This window comes from Martes martes (assembly GCF_963455335.1).
Source record: "Martes martes genome assembly, chromosome: 8".
Classification (NCBI taxonomy): Eukaryota; Metazoa; Chordata; class Mammalia; order Carnivora; family Mustelidae; genus Martes; species Martes martes.
In genome coordinates this window covers 120,331,666-120,355,894 of record NC_137895.1, presented here as the reverse complement: position 1 = coordinate 120,355,894, position 24,229 = coordinate 120,331,666, and the positions used below count along the sequence as shown (strand labels likewise).

The 24,229-nt window shown below is 45.2% G+C and overlaps 1 protein-coding gene across 1 annotated transcript; it reads right to left on the bottom strand.

Moving 5' to 3' along the window:
• Positions 1–1,943: 1,943 nt before the first annotated feature.
• Positions 1,944–9,990, bottom strand: VIM (vimentin). Its single transcript, XM_080810906.1, has 9 exons — positions 9,113–9,990; positions 8,413–8,473; positions 5,573–5,668; positions 5,323–5,484; positions 4,695–4,820; positions 4,121–4,341; positions 3,627–3,670; positions 3,134–3,219; positions 1,944–2,305 (listed from the first exon to the last, which is right to left on the bottom strand). The coding sequence occupies exons 1-9, from the start codon at positions 9,673–9,675 to the stop codon at positions 2,264–2,266; spliced, it is 1,401 nt and encodes a 466-aa protein (XP_080667032.1). The 5' UTR covers positions 9,676–9,990; the 3' UTR covers positions 1,944–2,263.
• Positions 9,991–24,229: the final 14,239 nt, after the last annotated feature.

Sequence of the window (24,229 nt, the reverse complement as noted above, 5' to 3'; positions counted from 1 at the left end):
TTGTTTCACCATAGGTGGTGAGAACATAGTTTCTTTTTATTAGTTTTTTCAAAGTGGAAGATAAGGAAAATGCTAGAAGTATAATTAAAGATAAAAAATTAAAAAAGACTTAAAAGAGATTTTAAATTCCTATGAGGTGAGCCCCTATGAGGCTTTTCAGGAAGGGCTAATTTCTGACAGTCACAGATAAGGGAAGCTGGCTCATCTTTGTCATTTTGGGGGAGGTGATTTTAGAAAAAGCTGTAAGGGACTTTGAAGGCTGGGGAACCCACCAGTCTCAAAGTATAGGGGCAGAACTCCTTGTTATCCTGGTTCCTTTCCTCCTGGAAAAAAACTATAGCTTGATTTTTTTAAAAAAAGATTTTATTTATTTATTTGACAGAGATCACAAGTAGGCAGAGAGGCAGGCAGAGAGAGAGAGAGAGAGAGGAGGAAGAGGAAACAGGCTCCCTGCTGAGCAGAGAGCCCGAGGTGGGGCTCGATCCCAGGACCCTGGGATCATGACCTGAGCAGAAGGCAAAGGCTTTAACCCACTGAGCCACCCAGGCACCCCTTGATTTTTTTTTTTTTTTAAATAGTAAAAGATCACATGTTTGAAAAAATAACCCTGAGCCAGAGGTGGGGTAGAAATGGCGGAGGAGTCGGGAAAAATAGGGTTGGTGGGGATGGTGCTAGAAATGGCTAACGGACAGAAAACAAAACCAAAAATCAAATAGAGAATGTCTATAGGGCCCTGAGTCTTGGATGTTTGCTGCGGTAATGCTGATTGCACCATCTAACACACCAGTTGTTCAAATATGGGGGCTGGGGATGGGGGGGGAGGGCAGGCACACTCAAGGGCTCTCATGACAAACACCCTTTCCTGTAAGATTATACTGAGGGCAGGATGACCCGATAGAATATCTTGTCCAAACAAGTACAATTATGAGCCTAAAGGGGGCAATATAACTAAGTAATGTTTGAAGACCAAGACCATACCAGGCAAACTAGGACTAGTCACCCCAGCTAGCGGTCACTTCTGCAGCCAGTCCTTTCTTCACTCCTGCACTGCCCCACAAGAACGATGAAAATCACAGCCCAAGTTACTTAGCACTGAGTGTGTGGCACTTCGGTGGGCTTTGCCTTAACTACCTACTACTCCCCCCAGCAACTCAAGAGGCAGAGGCAAGCACATAAATATGACAGCAAATGCCTACCGCCTCCTTCCAGAGGAGGGGGGATAAGTTATATAGGAAATTGGGACATCAAGAAGTCCGGGGATTTTGCCCGAAGGAGTTTCCTTCAGCACACACACATTATCAACCGTTAGGACTCTATGGCCTCTGAGCAATATCCCCCCGCCCCACTCCCCCCCGCCACCACCCCCCAACCTTTATCTCAACTCTATCCATCCTCCAGAGACCTGAAGCTTTTCCTGGCTGTTACCACTCATTCTGAGCTCCAAGTTTTCTAACCTTGATGGACCTGTCCCTTCTCTGCATCTTGCTAATGAGACACCACAGCCCTCTACCCTGACCTTGCCCCCCGTTTTAACTCCCACAGTGGAGTCTGGCCTACTCTACCTGCTCCAAGTGCACCCAGAAGCTCCCTTTAGCCAAAATCTCTAATTTTAGAAAGTCTTTTTGTTAGAATTGAAATCACACACAGGTATGGCCCCAGCTGAATTAAAAGACCTACCATCTTTGAACAAGTCTTTTATTATAGGTCATCTGTTTGTAAACTTAAATAACTTCACTGAAAAGCAAAGTCTTACTTATAAGGACCCAAGTTAATAGTGGTATCGCAAGTGAAGTTAAGTTGAATTTATCCAGTTAACCTAAACTTGGTACTCGTGGCAAATTCACAGGTAGGACCCCCCCCAAAAAAAAAAAAAAATTCACTGACACATATATTCTCATTGTATCTAGAGAACTATTTTGATAGTAGCAAGTAACACACCAGGAGAGTTTTCCAAAGATTTATTGAAGCAGAAACAAGTTGGTCAGATACTTGTTGGAAAAAAAGCAGTTTTAATGGTATTCAAAAATACTTCTTAAAAAGTATTCTAGCACAAGTTTTCTTGGTAAACTAGATTATGTTGTAAACTTTTTCCTAAATCTTTTAAGAGTGTTGGTTCTTAAGAACTAGAGGTTATTCCTATTCCAAAATCTATCTTGCGCTCCTGAAAAACTGCAGAAAGGCACTTGAAAGCTGTTTCTTTAAGATACGGATTTCTGTTTTTATTCTTGCTGGTAGTGACCGCTGCACCGATTCTGTGCCATCTTTACTCAAGGTCATCGTGATGCTGAGAAGTTTCATTGATAACCTGGTAACAAAAAAAAATCCGAATCAAACAGAATGCCTGTTGAAGATTCAATTACCCCATTAAGCGTGACAAAGGAAAATCTTCCTAAGTAGGTGTCACTGAAGGTGAAAATAGGCAGGTTATATTGGTGGTGCAAGGCCAAGGTCACAGCTAGGAGGGACAATAAGTGTGTACCATGCTTTTCATCTACACGCGAAAGTAGTATCTTATGGGATGTTAGCGCTTAAAAAAAAGAACACTGAAAACTGAGTATGGAAGACGCTATAATAATCCCATGCAGCCAAGTTTAAGAGCAATGAAGACAGACTAAAAATATACAGCCAAGTACATTTTACATGTATGTGCAAGAGGAGATTCTATGAAGATTACAACAGCTTTCGGCCATTTCTTTCCTGGCATAGAGAAGTAACAAGAAAAGTGATTATCTGGCATGTTCTTGCGCTATGTCAAAGGGCCCAAGAGTGTTCAGGTGTCAGTCAGCACAGAAGGATGAACGTCCAGGATTAGAACATTCCTGATACTGAAGGAGTCTAGGAGGGAACTTAAAGCTGTGCTTTGATCTAAAATTAAGGAGCACAGAAAAAAAAAAAAAAAAAAAAAAACTACTGATTTTGGACAGGAAGATCACTATCTCACCTTCATATTTAGGAGCCAAATAGTTGGCTGTGTGCCCTGCCAGGAGAAGAGGCCTATTCTCTTTTGAGGGGTCATGAGTGAAACCGAAACCCACCCCATTAGCCAGGTGTTATCTGAGAGAGAGAGACTTAACGATTCACAAAGCTATCGATGTCTGCCTGACATGATGCATTTTGACTGAAAGATACCAACCTGTCCATCTCTAGTCTCAACCGTCTTGATCAGAAGTGTCCTTTTTGAGTGAGTATCGACCAGGGGGAGGGAATCCAGATTGGTTTCTGAAGAGAGAACAAAATGCCCAAAATTAGCAAAGGTGAAATTTTAAAAAGACGAGTAACTGTTTTGCCCAAAGAATTATGATCGTTGTTCCCAACTGTCTGAAGTGCTCCTCCCAAAACATTTCTCAAGACTTAGGACCTATTTGAAAGCCTAGGCTCTGGTAACCCAGTAGCTTCCTGGATGGACTATTTCAATGTATACTCCAAGGGCTGAAGTCCAATGGAGCTGAAATTTAATTGGGAACACAGATTTTAAGACAGTACGTGGGTCTAAAAATTATAAAATGTTTTAGAGGAGTTTATCTCATATGGCATTTTCAAAAATCATTTAACAAATCAGAGCTTCATCATAAATGGACTGGTGATGAGCTGCTGTCATTTTTCGTAAGGGGAGATCAAATGCTTACCCCTCAGGTTCAGGGAAGAAAAGTTTGGAAGAGGCAGAGCAATCCTGTAAAGGAATAAAGAAAAACAGTAAAATTTTTGGAAAACAAGAACAATAAGGAACGAATTTATTTAACTTCTCGTCTTTATCAAATAAGAGAATGTATTCTTGGAGCTCATTAGGGGAGGGTTATGCCTCAGAAGTATATACCTAAGACTGGTCTCATTAGTACATTTAAAATCTCTTGAGCGCTTTCTCTGAGCCCTGCAGAGTGGGGAAAACACTGCTGCTCCCAGAGTTGTGAGTTCAAATCCCAGCTCCACCATGATTAACGCTGACTATGGCAAATTACTAAAACTCCCAAACCTAAGGTTCCATAGCTAGAGAAAAGTGGTCAGCATCTACCTTGAAAAAATGTTCTAAAGATGAAGAGGTAATGCACGTAGGTAAAGTGAGGGGTGTAATTCCCAACAAAGGGTAGCTCTTAATTCACGTGCGGAAGTTCTTGTACCACACCTGCTCTCCTCGCCTTCCAGCAGCTTCCTGTAGGTGGCAATCTCAATGTCGAGAGCCATCTTGACATTCAGCAGGTCCTGGTATTCCCGAAGGTGACGGGCCATTTCTTCCTTCATGTTCTGAATCTCATCCTGCAGGCGGCCAATAGTGTCTTGGTAGTTAGCAGCTTCGACGGCAAAGTTATCCTCCATTTCACGCATCTGGCGTTCCAGAGACTCATTCTGCAGGAGGGAAGAGAAGCTTCCAACGTTACTTGCCAGGAGACCCCCCGGCTATTCCCAGAACCATTTAACAGACCCTTTGCGATCCGTTCCCCTAGTGTCAAAGATGGGGAGCACTCCAGTTTCAGGGGAAGGATGCAAGCATCAAGTGTTAGAAGCCAGAGTACAGGTGTCCGCTAAAACCATCGCGCCTCAGAGGGCTCTCTGAACCTGTCCTGACAACTCATTTTCTTGGGATTAAAACATAAATTTGTCTTCAACAGAAGTTTTGTTTCACAAAGCACCATTAGCTTGGGCCATGTGAATGATGCAAGCGGGTTACGTCCCCCCCGTCAGTGGGGTCTGATACTCACAGTCCCTTTGAGGGCGTCCACTTCGCAGGTGAGGGACTGCACCTGTCTCCGGTACTCATTTGACTCCTGCTTCGCCTGGCGCAGGGCATCGTTGTTCCGGTTAGCAGCCTCAGAGAGGTCGGCAAACTGTGAGAAAGAAAGGACAAATTGTGGACCACCCCGGTGACTTGGTCACAGATCCTCTAACATTCTCCATTGCCTGCAAAAACAGGAAAATTTCCAGATGGCAGGCAAACCAACAAACAGCACATCATCTAAACCAAATTTTGTATTTTAAGTTCAAATCTCCACATCCTCCGGACTACATCTACATTTCTGTTCTAAGAGCAAAGGAAGAGCTGCGGGATGCGGATGTTGATTATTTTTTAGTAGAAATTGGATGTGTTACCCTCATTCAAGAAGGTCACAGGCGTGGTGTTGATGGATTTCCTCTGAACTAGGGTTCAGAAGGGACTGGAAAGAAGGTGTGACAGGGAGGCTGCAGCGACAGCAGCCTTGAACAAGTTTAAGAAGTTCAAGCCAACTTTCTGACTAGAGCTAAGGGTATGCAGGGATCACAAGCAGGTACAAAGTGTTTAGAGAACAAAATGCTCTTCTTTTGTTCTAGCCACCCTGACTGCTTTCGTACCTTGGACTTGTACCATTCCTCAGCCTCCTGAAGGTTCTTGGCAGCCACGCTTTCATACTGCTGGCGTACGTCTCGCAGGGCAGCCGTGAGGTCAGGCTTGGAAACATCCATATCGATCTGGACATGCTGGTCCTGAATCTGGGCCTGCAGCTCCTGGATTTCCTGCAGAAAAGAACAGACAGAAGGTCAGCCATGCCCAGGATGGAGGCAACGTCACCCACATTCATCCACAAAACGTGGCTTCACTTGCCTCCTCATGAAGTTTCTTCAAAAAGGCAATCTCTTCCTGCAAGGATTCCACTTTGCGCTCAAGGTCAAGACGCGCCAAAGAAGCATTGTCAACATCCTGGTTTGAAAAGAGAGAAAGGCAGATGGGAGGATGCCAAAGCCAACACCTTATCTCATTTATTCATTTTAAATGAACTGTACGAGCTTAGGCTCTTCACTGGGAAAAGGCTGTTGACAACTTTTATGACCACTGAATTAAGTCTATAAATCACCCGGCATGATAATATACTTTCTTCTTTTCATTAATAAATTTGAATTGTGACCCACTGTATTGTATTCAGGTGGCTAATAAGCAATTTAAAAATAAATAAATGTTAAACTGCAATCAGTCATCCCTGAATCTGTTACATTAGTGAAGTTTTTCATTATTTTTTGTGAATTTCAATTCCAGTATAACAAAGTGTTGTATTAGTTTTGGGTGTACGGTATAGTGATTCAGCAACACTGTCTATTACTCAGTGCCCATCATAGTGAATGTGTTCTTAATCCCCCACCCACCTCCCCTCTGGTGACCCTCAGTTTGTGCTCTGTAGCTAAGACTCTGTTTTTTGGGTTGTCTTTTTCTTTGTGCATCTGTTTAAATTCCACGTAAGTGAAATCATAATGTATTTGTCTTGCCCTGACTGATTTTATTTTTTTAAAACTAGAAAAATCAGTGTCACCATTTTTAAGGTATCTTTCTTAAGAAATGTCATGAAATAACATAATAGGGTTGACCAGATTTCATTTTGTGTATACTCAAGTACATGTAAAACAGAAGTTTGTTTGCTTCAAAAGTTTCAGTGTGTATCTGAACTCTTTTGGATCTGAGCTGGGCGTGGAGCCCAAAATGGGACTGGAACTCATGACCCTGAGATCAAAGTCAGAGGCTTAATCGACCGAGCAACCCAGGTGCCCCTCTACTCCAATCTTTGAAACCGTATCCTTAGACTGCAAAGCTAGTACGTAGTCATCTAGCAAGGCTAGATTTATACTCTAGTTCAAGACGTATGCTGGCAAAAATGCAGTTCAGGCACACAAGGAAAAGAAATGTCATTCTGTGTTGTATTTTCTTTGCTTCCGAATCTGGTAGATTTTCTCTTAAACTCCCATCTCACCCTGCAAGGGTGTGTCCCTCCTTTTCACTTAGCACTATGTAAATTCAGTTACTTAGTTTCAGAATGACTGGTCAAAATGCATGTCATGAAACTATATGCAGAATTCTCGCTGCTCTGGCTCTCCTGTTTCCATCACTTGCAAACTGCTATGTCCCAGAGATTTTATTTCCCCTCAAGGAAATGTTATGAGAATTTTTATACTTCTTATTTTGTAAGCAATTGTATGTGGAGTGGAGTAGAGTTTATAGCACTGAAGTCTTAAATGTTGAGAGACCTCTCTCACCTTCATGGGAACGTGAATGAGAAATGAGTGGTAACAGTAAAAAAAAAAAAACAAAAAACAAACAAACAAAAAAAAACCTGGCTTGGGAAAAATTCATTTTTGCTTGTTAAGCCCTAAAAAAAAGGACACAGAAGGTAATTTACTAACCCCTTCAAAAAAGTTTTTCATGTGACATTTCTACTTCCTTGGTAAGAATATGAGGGATTTTACCTAGTACCTAAAGAGGGGATCATTCATACTCAGTTGTGTTATATTAACTCACTATTCTGCAGAAAACATTACAGATGTGACGACCATAAATGCTCAGTTACTAAAATGGGCCACACATTGCAGTGCTTAATTTGGTAAATGTATTTCTGCTTCAAAATGTTATTTTAGACCATTCATCGGAGAGCTTAGATAGCCATCCCAGTAAGAGTGCAGGACTAGCAGCTCTTCCTGCTTTGTATTCCAATTCAAACTAAAAATCCTTGAAGTCTAACTTTGGAGCAAAAACTCCTTTACTTAAAAATCCATCCTCCGGCCTTAGGTTCGTTCTTCATTTAAGGAGAAAGTGTTACAGAATAAAGAAACCAAATAAAGAAAGGCCTTTCAAAATGTGAAGTATGACTGTAGCTTTAAGAACTTTTCCCATCACATACTTCACAAGTCTGGGCCAGATATTAGATAACGGATGTTAGCAAATACTTGTGTCCAATTACAGCTGAGCTTACATCATTACATATTCAATAAGAATGTAGCCTGTTGCAAAGCTTCTCTGGGAACACAAAGACTCCTATTATTTCTGTCCAAAGCCACCACACTTGCCAGAATGTCTGTATCTACATTCCATAGCGAAGCCCGTAGAAACCATTAATACCTTTCAGCCTAGGGACAGATGGCTCCTTTTCACCCTTATTAGATCACAAAATAGTTGTGCCTAGTGATACTTCCATATAACTTTAATGCCACAATTGAACTTGCAGAAAGGGGAAAAAAAAACAACTTGCTGGCTTAAGTCCAGTTAAACTGTTTCTTATCCTCCAATACGTTTACATTTCAAACTACAGGGCATCACTGTGCTTTTCCTGGCCTTGTAAAAGTTAGCCAACTTGACTTTAGCAAGCTTTAATCTGTATCAAACTGTAACTGTTCAGAATCAGAATGTCAATATGTTGCAGAAACAAAACGGGGAAAAAGTATTTCTTTGGAGAAACATCTCGAAACGAAGTAAAGAGTTGAAGACTTTCTGTCCTACGGCTTCGCTCACTCAAGGGTTTTCATTGGGAGAAGCTCGAACCTGTGTTCTTTCTGCCACTAGGGGGCTTTTGCCCTAGGACGGGAAGTTTTGCGCTATCTAGACATGGGGTAAGTAACTTTGAGAGCTGCTCGGGGCTGATCGGGTGGGGTCCCGTGGCTGCACGCGGGAACAGAATTACAAACCTGTCTGAAGGACTGCAGGGTGCTCTCGGCTTCCTCTCTCTGAAGCATCTCCTCTTGCAACCTGAAACAGTCGCACGTTAACCAAAAAGGAACTGGGAAACCGCCAGGGGCGGGGCGGCCACACCCAACCACCACGTCGCTGTGCCTCGAGACAGGAGCTGCCGCGCCACCTCTGCGGACTGCCCACGACTGCGGCTTTTAGAGCGGCTGCGCTCCGCCAAGTTTCAGCGGGTCCTCGGCGGCAGCGCGCATAAGCAATCACGGCCGCCATCCTAACCTGTTACGCGAACGCCGCCACCCCGCCCCCGAGGAACCTCTGCAATCCCTTTGTCTCGCTTCCGCCACATCCCTCCTCTCTTCCCTCCTCCCCGCCCCATGATGGCAGCCCGCCAGAAGGGGCCAGGAAACTTTCTAAAAGTTTGGGGAAATGGCGCTCATCGCTTACAAGAGCCTTCGGCGGCGCACAGACTGATAGTTTTAAGAAATCTGTAACCTGAAACGGGGTGTTCTTGGGCAACCAGTGGGGGTGCAGGGGAAATGCTAACTACAAGTTCTGGGTTCAGGGTGGGGCTGCGCCGCCGCAGCCACAGCCCCGCTCATCCGCTGTCCCCCAGCCCGCCACCGCCCCAGCCACATCCCCAAGGGCGTGGCAGCTTCCCCTCTCCCTCCCTCCTGCAGCTCCGCGAAGACGCCGCCTTACTTCTCCCGGAGCCGCATGATGTCCTCGGCCAGGTTGTCGCGCTCCACTTCGACGCGGGCCTTGTCGTTGGTGAGCTGGTCCACCTGCCGGCGCAGCTCCCGCATCTCCTCCTCGTAGAGGTCCCCCAGGCGCGATTTGCCCTGGCCCTTGAGCTGCTCGAGCTCGGCCAGCAGGATCTTGTTCTGCTGCTCCAGGAAGCGCACCTTGTCGATGTAGTTTGCGAAGCGGTCATTCAGCTCCTGCAGCTCCACTTTCTCGTTGGTGCGGGTGTTCTTGAACTCGGTGTTGATGGCGTCCGCCAGCGAGAAGTCCACCGAGTCCTGCAGCAGGCGCACCCCGGGCACACTGCTCCGCAGGCGCACCGCGGAGGAACGCGTGACATACGCGCCGCCCGGGGACGAGGTGTAGAGGCTGCGGCTGGTGCTGGGGCGCAGCGCGCTGCCCAGGCTGTAGGTGCGGGTGGACGTGGTCACGTAGCTGCGCGTGGAGCTCGGCCGGCTCGCGGTGCCGGGGCCGCCGAACATCCTGCGGTAGGAGGACGAGGACACAGACCTGGTGGACATGGCTGCAGAGGGTGGCGGTGGGCTGGGCGGCGGCGGTGGCACGGACAGGCGAGCGAGGGCGCGGTGGGTGTGGGTGGTTAGAGCGCTACTGCGTCTCTGGCGCGGGCGATCCCGGAGCGAGAGTGGCAGAGGACCGGACTTCTCCGAGGGCGCAGTTTTTATAACCCTTTAGGAACGAGGGTCCCCTCCCACTGCCATCCCAGGCGCAGACTGCGCCAGCCAATGGGGACCGGACGAGGAGAGGGGAGGGTGGGCGGGGGTTGGGGCGGGGGCGCCCTCGAGCCTTCCTCCCCGTCCCTCTGCAAGCCCGGCACTGGGCACCGTCCCGTTACTTTTTGGTTGGGCTGGGACTTTCGGGGGCTTTCCTGATGAGGGCCTGAGCTCTGCTCCCCACTGGGTGCTAAAAAAGGCGGGGTCGCGCGGTGGTGGGGGACCCTGCACGGAGCTGGACCAGAGGGGTCGCGGGCACCGCGCCAAGGAGTTCTGGGAGGAGGCTGGCGGGTGGGAGGGGCGCTCGGCTGCAGGGCTGCGGTCGGCTCGGGGCGTGTGGGTGGGGAGACCCGCGGGCAAGAAGCAGGAAGCGGGGGGAGTCAGGGATCCAGAGGGTCGGAAGACGCGGAGAAAGAAACAAAGAGTGCCCGAGATTGGAGCGCGAGGTGGGGGCGTGCACCGCCCAGGACGCAGAGCTGGGGCCCCGCGCAGCCTGGCTCACCGCCCACTTTGGCCCACGAATCCTCTCAACCTCTCGTTTGGGGGGTTCCCGTTCAAGCACCTAACGGGCTCTGTCTGGCTTTGGACGGCGCGAGCTTCGAGGCGGCGGCGGGGAAAGCCCGGGGGAGAGGGGTGGGGTCACTGAGTCACTGGCAGTGAGTCACTGAGCCCTGCTGTCCTCCGGGGCTGAAGGCTCCTAGCGGTTCGGGAACCGCTAGACGAGATGGACCCGAGTCTCCTCGGGCCGCGCGCGCACTGTTTGTTCTGAGTTTTACATAACTTCGAGTCGGGCCTCCGCTTTCTTCTGTGCGGTTCGCCTGCGGGGATACTGGAGCACCCCTACGTTCTTAAGGACTCTCCAAAACCTGGTTTTGTTCCAAATGTGAGGACTTTCCCATCAGCAAGACGTTTCTGCAGACCCCGGAGAGCTGCCAAACACGGGTCTCCAGCATCACGAACGCACTCGGGGAGGGGTTTTCTTTTCAAAGTTCCCTCCCACCCTTCCCTCTGAGCTCCTCTCAGTGCTCCCCCCCGCCCCCATGAAACCACACCCGACTTTTAACACGATCTGAAAAGTTCGGGTGAAAGAGGAAACCCAGCGTCCGTAGTTTCAAAATCAAATCGAGGGATCACTGGTTTTTCTGCTATAGTGGAAGTCATTAAAGGTAGAATCTATGCCAATTATGGAATTAATTAGGTGTTGCTTTAAAGCCCCGATTTGATGAGTGAAAGGCAATTATATAACGCAAGTGACAGAATGTTTGGGGAAAATAGATTGATGTGTTCATTTTGGTTGTGTTCATTAGATTGATGTGTTCATTTTGGTTCAGCGAGGCACAGGATTCTGGTAACTTGTCTGGGAAATGTCATAGGTCCTTTTGGCCTCTTTTCCAGAAAAATTCGTGCAATTGGCCTTCCAGTGAGGGAGATAAACTGTCCGCAGAAACAAAAGAAACTTCTGGTCTCGAGCATCAGGGAGTGCTCAGATTCCACCACCAAAACCCATGTAGGGTAAATCACTCAAATCAAGGGCTGTTGTTGCAACATTGGTAAATACAGAAGAGAGAGTTTACCAAAGGGAAGATGAAGAGAGGAAAGGCAAGCCAGCCCTACTGGGATTAAGGAGTAATTTAAAAATCATGGGTGTTTTTGTTTATTTGTTTGTGTATTTAGAAGACCTAGTACCGGATGGATTAACTCCAAAACTAGAATTTTGGAGTTACAAAACTAGTTACAAGAAAAAAGGTAAAAATCCTTCCCTCTGTTTTTGTTTTTGTTTTGTTTTGTTTTGTTTTGGAGTGGGGGGTGTGGGGTTTGTACTGGACCTTACCTGGCATTTAAGAAAAATAGTGTAGAACCAAATGAAGGGTTTATCGTAGCCTCTTGGTACAAGCCTTGTCTAGGCAATATTTTGTTTACCTCATTTCAGATATTTCTGGCAAATGGCACTGGCAAAGTCAAGCTGCAGGACCTCTGAGGCACTGCTCCCCTTCTGTGCGTTTCCTTTCTTCTCTCCTATGCTGGGGGACCTTGGGGTGCTCCCCAGGAGCATGCCTGGGGCTCTGTGCCCTGGTAGACTAGCTTGTCCTCCCCGTTGCCATCTTGATCCCTTAGAACTCTTTATTCAAACCACTGCTCGGCAAATCGCCACCATTGTGAGTGTGCCTGGAATTTTTAGGATGAGGGGGAAAAAAAAAAGCCATCTCCCCATGGGGAGGGAGGGAGAGAGGACAGACCCTACTTCCTCCCGAAATGCTGATCCCAGGGCAATGAGGTGGTGCTGTCAGGGGATGCTTGCTGACTAACTCACCACGGAAAATGAGGGCAAGGCTCTGGTGTGGTATGGCAGGGTGCCCTGTTGGTGACCACAGCAAATTCCTCGGGCCTGTGGTGACTTCCTCTGGGATGGACTCTGGCCTTCCTCATCCTCTCAGGGGTATCCCTCCTTTCTAACCTGACTGCAGTCTGCATTGTCAGGCGGGGCTGTGGGTCATTCGCTGTCTTAGCTCAGGTGCTGTAGCAAAATACCATGGACCATGTGGGTTACCCAACAGACAGTTCTAGAGGTAGGAAGTCCAAGATCAAGGTGCTGGCAGATTCAGTGTCTGATAAGGATCTGCTTTCTGACGTGCAGACAGTCCCCTTCTTGCTGTGTCCTCAGATGGGGGAGACAGAGCTAACTGAAGTCTCTTCCTTTTCTTGTAAGTACACTGAGTCCCCTAATGGGGGCTCCACTGTCAACACCTCATCTAGACCTAACTACCCCCAAAGGCTCCATCTCCATATACGGAAGTGTTGGAGACTAGGGTTCCAAGAATGAATTTGGAGTTGCGGGGGTGGGGTGGGACACAAAATTGCCATGCATAGCACTCACCATACAGCGCGCACACACACACACACACACACACACACACACGCACACTGAGTATCCAGGGTGCCCTTCCTATTAGAAATGGCCATAGCTAGCAGTGGCCTATACAGCATAGAAAACTGGAGGTTACAAAAACACTCTTACCTCCTCCGTGTAGAATGCACGATATTTTGGACAGAATTAACTTCATTCAGAGACACAGGTGCGTAGCACGGAGCTCAACCAATGGGCGGCCAGTCGCCAGCGTGGGAAATCACAATGTCTGCACTAACGTCTTTGAGTGGGATCCTTAATCCTGCCCTATCTGTGCCCCATGTTCTTGGTGACCTTTGAGAGTGGACAGTATGGAGACCTAGCTCTCTTGGCTTTCCTATTCGTTTATCTGAGCGCCCTGAAAACCTAGCTTGGAGGTGTGTTTAAATGCTGGACCAGGAAGCCGTTTCAGACACTGCATTGTGTGGGGTGTGTCTCCGTAAGTACACAGTGACCCGACTCGGAGGCCAGCCATGAACACGACCGCATCTAAAGTCCTAACGGGGATTTGGGAATTTGCAAGCTGTGGTGATGTCAGTTGAATGGGGTGATTTGAACTGACGGAGCGGCCAGCCATGTGCAGAGGAGCTTAGCGGCGGGTGGGGGCTTTAGGAAGGCCGGTTGGCAGAAGGCCACACTGGGGGACAGCTTCTAGCAGGACGGCCTGCGTGGGATGAGAGAAAGAAGGTGGATAAAGTGAGATGTGAGAAGCAGGAAAATACCTGGAAGACGTGGTCATTAAAAAAATAATCAGGGGCACCTGGGTGGCTCAGCGGGTTAAGCCTCTGCCTTTGGCTCAGGTCATGATTCCAGGGTCCTAGGATCGAGCCCCGCATTGGGCTCTCTGCTCAGCAGGGAGCCTGCTTCCTCCACTCTCTCTGCCTGCCTCTCTGCCTACTTGTGATCTCTGTCTGCCAAATAAATAAATTTTTAAAAATCTTAAAAAAAAAATCATGACTCATATCACCGGTACTTTCATTTTGGTGTCTCCTGGATGACAAGGGAGTTCGCACGCGTGTTACTAAATGTCCTCATGGCCTCTTGCAAGGGGCATTTGATCGTCCGTTTTACAGCCAAGGGGTCTGAGACTCGGGCTCACAATTTGCTCAGGGTCTCCTGACTAGGAGGGGAGGGAGGAAGGGGGCCAGATTCTCAGTGGAGGCCTTTCTGACTCCAAAGGCACTTTTCTTTTCCCTTTGCCTTCCTCGATGATGAAATTTTGCTCCCTGTCAGCCAACCATTCACAGATATTATTTAGGACCTACTGTGTTCCAGGAGCTGGAGAGGCCGGTTCATTATCAGATTATGTTGTGAAGGAGCGAATGCTGAATGGAGTTTGGCAGATGCCTAGGCTATCATTTTTCTGTTATTCAGAAGACGTAACAGTGATTCACAGTAGATACAAAGTTTTTTGGTTTTTTATTTTTTAAGATTTTATTTACTTGAGAGAGAGAGAGAGAAAGAGAGCGCACACTTGTGTGGGGAAGGGCAGAGGGAAGGAGAGAAGCAGGCTACTGGCTGACCAGGCAGCCCTACTTGGGGCTCTCCATCCCGGGACCCCAGGATTGTGACCTGAGCCAAAGGCAGACACTTAACGCACTGAGCCACCCTGGTGCCGGGGGTTTGGTTTTCACTTGCTTCCTAAATTGTAACTGGGAGAGTTAAACATTTTCACCTAGATTTTTTCCCATCTCTTCAGAAGCATCGTCTCTAAAATTGGACGTAGCTCATCTCACCCCCTAAAACCCACCAACCCCAGCGGCTTCCGCTCCCAACCTCCGTGTCTGTTTAGGGCAACCAGCACACTACCAAGATGACAAACATTCATCCCCATGGCCACTCCTTCCTCTTTGGTCACTCAGACCCAGGAGCCGTCCTGGCTCATTGTCTCCTGCGTCCACTCCTCGGTTTCCTTACTGTCCACTCATCCAAGCCAATTGATCCCTCAGCCCTGCAACCCTGGAGTTCCTTCTTCCAGGATCTCCTTTCCTCCGCCAACATGTCTGTCTTTGAGCCACAACCTCTTTTTCTTAATGACTACATTCTTTTTTTTGTCTTAAGATTTTTTTTTTTTAAGATTCATTTATTTATTTATTTGACACAGAGAGAGAGAGAGATCACAAGTAGGCAGAGAGGCAGGCAGAGGTGGGGGGGAGGGAGGGGAAGCAGGCTCCCCGCCAAGAAGAGAAGCCCACTCGGGGCTCGATCCCAGGATCCTGAGATCATGACCTGAGCCCAAGGCAGAGGCTTAACCCACTGAGCCCCCCAGGCACCCCTAATGACTACGTTCTTAACACTCCCCAGAGTTCCAAAGTGAATCACTCCTTCCTTCATTAGGAAGTAAGGCTCCATAAAAACAAAAAGAATGTGGGATCCATGAGGGCAGGGATTTTTTTTCTCTTTTGTTCACTATCCTATCCTCACGTGCCTAGAGAAGTCTGGCACATTCGTTGGATGTTGGATTGATGCATGAGTAATTCTTAGAAGGAAGAAAGGAAAGGAGGGAGGGAGGAGGCTAATATTTCTAGTGCTGTTATGTCCAAGCCTTACGCCAGTCACTTTACACGTGACTGCATTTAATCTCCTCAGGACATTATGATCCACAAATTCACTGACTTGGAATATTGAATAGTGACCAAGGGCCAGGCTCTCGGCTAGACACTGGGGGGAGAGGGAGGAGTGAACAAGGCTCGCGCTCTTGGAACGTTGGCTTGAGCTGTGCGTGTACAAACGGGATTCAGAGAGACAATACTCAGGTAAAGGAACAAGCCAAGGAATTACAATTTGTAATAAAGATGGTGAAGGAAGCAGAAGTTTTGCTGCAAAGGAGGTTGAGGCTCAGACATTCAGCTGTGACCTTGGAAAGCCAGGCCGAGCGTGCCCACCCATCCTTCCCGCTGCCCCTCACCAGGCCGCAGGTGCAGGAGGACCCTGAGCTTCTCTCTGTTGGGCGAATACACTGCACTTTTCCATATTTCCCATATTTCCTCACATTCCGTTCAGCAGATGGGTGTCCTCATTTTCTGTACTGCCTGCAACGCATTTTAGTTCAGGTAAGTTAGAAAGTGTTCATGCCTCCGGGGAACTCCCGGCCTTGTAAAAGGACCAGGAGCCACAGAAAGAGCTGTACTGCGTAGTGGAATGTGGCGAGTGCTCTCACGGAGGTATGAATGAAATACTAACTCGTTGAGATAGAACAATGATTCATCTCCACTTGGGGCAGACCAGACAATATATTTAGAAAAGGTGATATTCAAGGAACAGGTATACTTTTTATGGCTTTTTGTGGCAGAGAAAGAAGGTTCAAAACTGATGAGAGTCTGAGCAAAAATCACCTAGATGGCAGGGTTCTGGGGAAGGAGGGGCATTTAGGGGAGAGCAGGGATCCTAGTATGGCTGGACTGTAGAGCAGTGGTGGGGGTGGGGGAGGGAATCACATGCTAATATGGGACCGTGTGTTGGAGGATGAAATGCCAAAGAGAGGAGTTTATAATTAATGTGGTGGGCAGTGGGAATTCACTGCCAGTTGTGGCTTGCTTTAGGAAGACTGTTCTAGAATATTTGTGGGGGATGAATTGAGGAGACCGATTGGAAGGCTGTTTGCAGTAGATCAGGTGAATGGGGCGCGTCCAGTGATGATGGCCTAGGGAGATGACTGTACCAGGCTGTGAAGTGAGGAGACAAGCAAGTCAAAGGCCTTAGAGCTTTCTGGATAGGCACCGAGAGAATGAATGTGGTGTACACAGAAGAATATTGAGATGGGAAAATAATGTGGGGTGAAAGAGAATTCATTCAAATCCTCTTGTCTGGAAGTATCATCCTTCTGTAGCCTATATACAGTGAAATCTCACGAGGTGGCTGAGGTATAAGCTGGATCCCACAGTTCTGCCTTTTATTATACTTCCAGAATGTTCACATGAGTTAATACCCATTGCCTTTTGATGGTCTGCTTTCCACAGTTGGTATAAAATTGAGGACTTCTTCGGTATCTTCTAGAACAGTTTCTAAAGTTCAGAGAAAAAGCATAACGATGAATTCCTGGAAATTTCTTTGAATCTTTTTGGGAGAACCAGAAGCAGATCATAGTTCTCCGTAGAGCTATTTATTTGTTATAATTTCGTCGAAGTCTAAAGTACATTCTATGACAGAGGAAAGAGAAGGTGGTCAGTATGTAGGAGGGAAAAAGAGATGTTCATCAATCAATGGAGGGAAAACCTAGTGCAAGTATTTCCAGCTGATGTCAGACAGACGTGAAGCTAGATTTTCAGTATTGGTTTACTGGATGCAAAACACAAAATGAAACCAGCCCCGTTATAAAAACCAAACGTTATTTGAAAGTGACCTAAAGGACACTGTCAGAGTTTAGTTATTGGCCAAGTGAGATTACCACAAGAAAACAAGAAGGTATTTACTTGTGGCCTCTAATGTTGTTTTTACCATGTTTCAGGATAGAGAAGGTCATCCCACCACAAGAAAATTTGTCCAAGGGCATGCACATCCTGGAAATTGACTCTGCCTGTCTTTAGGAGGTCCCCTAGTTCTTGAGTGGTGGAAGTTTTTTCAGGAGATATTTTGGTAATGGGCCTAATGATAATAATTGTTTAACAGCACAGTTTTAAAGAACTGAAGAAGTTTTTTAAAAAATTTTGATTTTCTTTATGGTAATCTATAAAGCTAAAATGGAAATATATTGATTATATATATAGTCATAATGTCTTTCCTATATATTTGGGACAAATAAAAGAACTCTATCCCACTTATCCTCCAACTGACTAATGAATTAACCAATCATCCCCAAAAACGTGGAGATATTTTAGCTCTGGAATATCATGTTCCTTTAGCCAGTGAAAATTATTTTCTTCAGAACCTTGGGTATTACCTTTAGTTTTAGATATGTTTGATAAACACAGGTTTATCATGTGTTTAAAATATATCCCATCAAACTTTGGTCTTGTGTATGGTGACAAAGATGGTTATGATCTGTAGAGGTTAGAAATGAAAATCAAAAGACAAAGTCTCAGAAAAATAATAAACACATTAAGTCAAAGTAACCCTAGATGCAAATGGAAGGAAATATAAGATAATGATAAAACTATGCAAGGCAAAAGCTTAAGAAAACTCATTACCACAATTATGAGAAATAACTAAGAAAGACTATTTTGAGTTAACTGTAGCAGAATAAAGGGATTGGCAGCCCTCTCCATAATTCTCCTGCAGTGATTTCTTAAACTACTGAGTAAGGTTTTGTATTTCTAATTAGCTAAGTCTTAGAAATATGCCCTCTAATGTGACTCAGATGAACATATTGAGTAACTACAAAAATATTATGGAACTTGAGCTTAATATATTGAACATGTTTTCTCCATATCATAAATGGTGAAAAATTGTTCTGATACAGTACTCTAATGCATTCATCTGTGAGCTCCAGAACTTGAGTTTAGACACGTGTGATTTTGTGTGTCAAGATCAGGGTTTTCGTTTTGCTGACTCTGGGTTGGTTTTCACAGTCCGTGATTTGTGAGCTCTAAGCAATGATAATGGTAACCAGGCGTGCCATGATATCATGACTAAAATTGGCCTCTGGCCCAGATGGGAAAGCTAATGGTAATCATAATGAGACCTTGCATGTATTGAGCGCCCACTGTATGCCAAGTGTGAGCCTATTTGCCAGGTGTTAACTTATTTAATCCTCACAACAGCCCTATTATACATAGGAAGAAACTGAGACACAGAGAAGCTGAGTAAGTTACTCAAGCTCACACAGCCAGAACATGGCAGACCTGGGATTTGAACCCAGGACTTCTGGCTCCGGGTCCCACACTTGAAACTTCCCTGTTCAGTAGTATCTCAGATGTTGTGGTATTTTTGTACCACTGTTGGTGACATCCCCGTGTCTCTTTGGCATTCTTATTGTGATATCTATCTCTTTGGACTTTTTTTTTCCTGTTCTGATGCAGCAACAGGACCCTCTTTGATTCAGAGAATATGGTGCCCTTAATGAATCATCAAGATGTCTGTGGACAATTTCAGGGGTTTTCTGTAGAGATCTCATTTCTTTCCTTCTTCTTCTTCTTCTTCTTCTTCTTCTTCTTCTTTTTAAGATCTCATTTCTGAATTCTGACTCAACCCACCAGAATGATTTGATAGTGATGGAGTATGACTCCACACAATTACATGAATGAAAATCCTCAACCGCATACACTAGTGGAAAAAGAAAGAAACTAACGTTTTTAGAACGCATAGCCTCTGTAACTAAGAACATCTTCTACTCGTTCTCTATTAGTTGGAGTTTTAGGGAGATTTATTAACGTTTAGGGTACTAATATTGCATGGGCCAAAAGTAATGGGAGAGTTCTGTGGTCTGAGCGATAACAGTGAATCACAGGACAACCAAGATTCTCAAGGCCAAACTAAACAACGTTACTGAGAATACATACAAGCTTACTACCCAATTAAAAAATATCTTGTGCACCCACCATCTCATTGCTTTTGTGTATCAGAGTTTCCCAAGTAATGCTCATCAACACCAGGTTTCTTTTAAAACAGAGCCTCCTTAAAGCACTTCACATGTGTACAAGGCTGAGAGCAACAAATATCACAGTCCCATTGTAGATCCGAGAGGAAAAGAAGACATGAAAGTGTTAAAAAGCCTGATGAAGTCCTCACTTAGTAATGGCCCAAATCCTTAGTGGATTGGGTTATTCTATAAGAACCAGTGACCCTCTTCAGCCAATGTGTTTTGAGTCCTGATGTGTGCCAGGCTCCTGGTTGTGAGCTAAGGACACAGAACTGAATAAGCACCTTCTTTGCACTCAGAGGGCCCCTAAATGACTTCTCTCTTCTCTGCTAAATCTTTTTGTCTCTAAGTCTTGTGTGATCATGCTGCCACATCAAGATCTAGTCTAGTAGTTTCATAATGCCCCCTTCTCCCTGCACCACCAACCCCCTCCCCCGCCCCTCCCACACCCGGCTAAAGTCACAGTGCTTTTTACTCGGAAAGCCATGGAAATGTGAAGTTTACTGTTTTGCTCTCTCTGATAAAATATAGCATAATAACTAGTTGCTGGGTTACTGCATAAAACACAGGCCCCAAATGTAGCCGGGAAGAATAGTTAGCAATTAAGTAAAGGAAATGACTAGTGGGTTTGAAACTCAACACACGGCCCATGCACTTCTTAGCAAAGGAAGGCATCTGGGTTACTTAGGCAACTTTTATCACTAAGGAAGTAGTTTTGGTGACTCACACTCATACAGAACGACTGCTTTCAAAATCTGTTATTTGGTGCCTTTACCATTAGGCTTCTGTTTTCCTTTATCTTTGGACTGGGACAGAAAAAAGCTACATTTGGATGGCACGGGTTTATTACTTAGTAGCATATGATTCTCTGGCTGACCCATGTTTTGAAATGTAATGGACCCATGGTGATCAGAATAAAAGGTCAGTAGTTCTTGCCCCGTATTGGTATATTAAGTGTAGAACTAAACTTATCTTCTAAGCAGCAATGTTATGTCTTATATTAACAACATTTCTTGTCAGTTACTTTTTGTTATTTGATGTAACAATACTGCTGTTGAAAATACTGGTCACACTAAAGGGCTTTATTCCATAACCTAAAATGCCTCAGTTTTCCTCCAAGGAGATGAAAAATGGAATTACATTGTTCATGGAGAGCTGCCTGGAGTATATATTGTGTTGTATATATTATTGTGTATTATATATTGTATATATTGTACATTGTATACCTGTTGGTATATTGTCTATTTTATTATATTCAAAAAACAGAGGAACTGGCAGGAAAGTCCTCTGCCAGCTTCTCTCTTCAGATTATCTGTCTACCTGCTAGATGTTCTAATAGTATTTACTGACAATTGATATTTTTCTGTGTTAAAAAATAGTAGAGAAGTTGTAGAAGAAGTGAGTTAATTCCTAGAGTGATAGGCCGATAATGTGCTTGGAGAATTATGGAAGAACTTACTATTGACAAAGAAAAGTGGGAGCCAAGACCAGGTGATTGGGCTTGTGGGTTTGGTTACAGAGGCTCTGGCTTTGCCAGGTAACCTTCTCGATATCAGTGTTCAGTGCAGTCAGCATAGGGCTCGCCTGGATTGTCTTTCTATCTTTTGTTCTAACTCCAGAAATCGTGCTGTCAGTCTCAAAAGTGTAGCTGTTTTCATTTGCTTTTAATTTAGCCCTTTTCTGTTTTTAATTTTGTAGCTGGAAAAGCTTGAGAAAGGCAATGAGTCATGACAACTGTGTCTTTTCCTTCCAGATAGAAGCGTTCAGTGTGAGGCCAGGACACGGAGCACCATCTTTGTGATTCGTGAGCCTTAGCATCCCTGCCCTCTTCTGTGGGGCCCCTTTCAGGGACCATGGGAGAAGGGGTGGTCCAGTGGTTCTCAAAGTGGGGTTCCCAGACCAGCAACATCAGCATCGTCTGGTGTTTGTTGGCAATGCTCTCGCTCCCCACCTTAGGCTGACCGCGTCAGAACTCTGGAGCAGAGGCCCAACAATTTGGTTTTTAAGAATACTTCCAGATGATTCTGAGGAGTGCTGATGTCGGAGAACCACCATGCTAGTGAATATTAGTATTTGTGGCCATGAAGAGTATGAAAACTACAGTGGTTGGAGAGTGGGGACATTGATGAGTCTGTTGATGAGGAAATGAGGAATAGATAGGAGAGAGAGTTTTAACTTGAGAATCAAAAAATAAAAAGTCTGGAATTTAATGAGGAAGGCTGATTGCTTGCAAGAACCTTTGCTTTCTTAGAGAAGGGCAATCCGGATGACTGGGGGACTGTGAACTAACTATATGGGCATGGTTCTGAAATTCTCGAATAATCTCTCGTGAGAGAAGTCATGCCTTTCCGTATGAGGACATACATTCAACTCAGGTTTGTAAAATCCTTTAAGACTCTCATGGTCCGTTGGCTTGCCCAGCTCATTTGCATCCTGAGGCCCCTGTTTCTGCGTCTGAAAACCATATGCCTTGTTACTTGCCACAAATGATCTCATCAGAATGAAGTCAGAGATTTGGGATATGTAAGAGAATTTGTGAAGTGATCTGATTACTGAAAAACGTGAAGCGTAAGAATGAAGAATAATTACTATCGATATGGACAGGAAAGAGGGGGTTAGAAGGCGATACAAAAATGGGTGGATATTTCAGTTTCCCTTTGACACATATACCCCCTTTAATCCTGGCTCTGTTGTGTGGTAGTTTTTGATGTTAAGTAAATCACAGTTTTTCAAAGCTATTCACCTTAGTTTCCTCAAAAAAAAAAAAATAGCATCAATGATAATCTACTCAGAGGATTGTTGTGAGAAAAAAAATTAGATTAAAATATGAAAATGGAGCTTCTAAAGGTCAAACATTACACATTTTAGATACTATCGTTAGGATTGTTATTGTTTTATTTCTGGGTTGAGGAAGCTTCGCGATTATTGACATAATGACATCCAGGAGTTTGGAATAAATGTGTACGTCAGCAGATTTTATGATTACAAAAAATAGCTATGTTTGCTTTCCTACTAATTCTCCTCCAGTGGAATGTTTTCATTTTCTCATGAAATGAGGGAGATCCACATATGTTTTATTAAAGAAAGCAGCCTGATATTTTTAATCCTTTGAACAGAGAGATTGCATTTCACTCATTCTTTCAGGGAAAGATGACAGATTCTGGAGTCCAGGCTACGTGGGTTAAATTCCCAAGTTCTGCATAAGCCTTAGTTTCCTTGTTAATATGGAGGTGTTAATATGGAGGTGTATGAAGATGAAATGAGAAATATAGATTAAATGCATGGAATAGGGGCACAAGGTAAGCACCCAATAATGTGGGTTGTTATTAAACTACAGCATGAAGAGGGGTGATGAGTCTGAAAAGTCAGGTGCAGGAGAAAATAAAAAGACAAGGGCCCGATCATTTTGCAAATGAAAATTCAAGCAGGTCCCATGTCTTTCCTGGTGACTTTTACTAAATTAAACAATTCTCTGTTTCAAATAGACAAAATTAATCATAGTGATTTATAATCTGCGTATCTACCTAATAGTCAAACTTTCAATCTCGATTTAAAGTTACACGTCTTCCCTTTCCAGGCTCCCTCTCCAGGCTTGAGTGTGGTGGTTGCAAGGGAATGGGAGTCCTAGATTTCTCTTTACTAAATGCTTCTCCTCCTCCTTCCCCATCTTGCTAACTAAGGTCTCCTGCTTCAGGGTTAGATCTCATGGAGAAGAGGTGAGGGAGATAAGAAAGTTCTTTCTTGCCAAGTACCGTTGGTGATCTAGAGTTTACATGTCTCCATTGGGCATGTGTTTAAAACTGGCCCTTTCTCTAGGAGGTGCATCTCTGGGAACTTCTCATCATTGGGATGGCTCTCTGAAAGCGTCTTTAACATGCAGAGGCGCATTCATATTCTGTCTTCCACAGTCACTAGAAGTCATTCAGAAGTATACTCTTTGATTCTTTTGGCTGTGATAACTTCTTTCCGGGGGCTCATCCTCCCACAGGATCTAAAACAGGGAGCTCTCCCTTGTATGGTTCAGATCTGGTCTAAGGGAAATACTTGACTTTCTAAAACTAGGGGATAGAGGATAAGTACAGTTGTAAACACCCAGGGTGGTCCTTTGAAGCTCTTTGCGTGGGTCCTGAAGTGAGTAGCAAACAGCTGCACAGATCCTCTGGAGAAAAAGGTCAATCCACACAGCATGCTGGCAACTTTCTCCAAAAACTTTCTTCTTCTGGGCTCCTGGGTGACTCAGTCTGTTAAGCATCCAACTCTTGGTTTTGGCTCAGGTCATGATCGCAGGGTCGTAAAATCAAGCCCTGCATTGGGCTCCCCACTCAGGGGAGAATCTACTTCCTCTCTTCCCTGCCGCACCATCAACTCCATATTTTTATGTGTGTTCTCCTTGTTTCTCTCCCTCTCTAAAATAAAATGAATCTTAAAAAACAAACAAAACAACAACAAAAAAACCCCCAAAAAACACTTTCCGCTTCAAAAATCTCCAACTCAGGGCACCTGGGTGGCTCAGTGGGTTAAAGCCTCTGCCTTCGGCTCAGGTCATGATCCCAGGGTCCTGGGATCGAGCCCCGCATCGGGCTCTCTGCTCGGCGGGGAGCCTTCTTCCCCCTCTCTCTGCCTGCCTCTCTGCCTACTTGGGATCTCTGTCTGTCCAATAAATAAATAAAATCTTTAAAAAAAAATCTCCAACTCATTTATATCTTCATTTTGGATACCTTCATCATGGAGAGACAGATGGTTATAAGAGTGATGTAGCTCTTTCCAGAACCCTTCCTTTGAAAACGTTGCCTTATCGTGTTGCCTTTCACTTCAGAATGTGGTTTCTGCTGTGTGCTGCTTCAGTTGAAACTTGTACTTTAACTCCTATGAAAGGAAAGGGGAAAGATCACTTTGGGGATGGCCTGACTTGGGGCATGCCC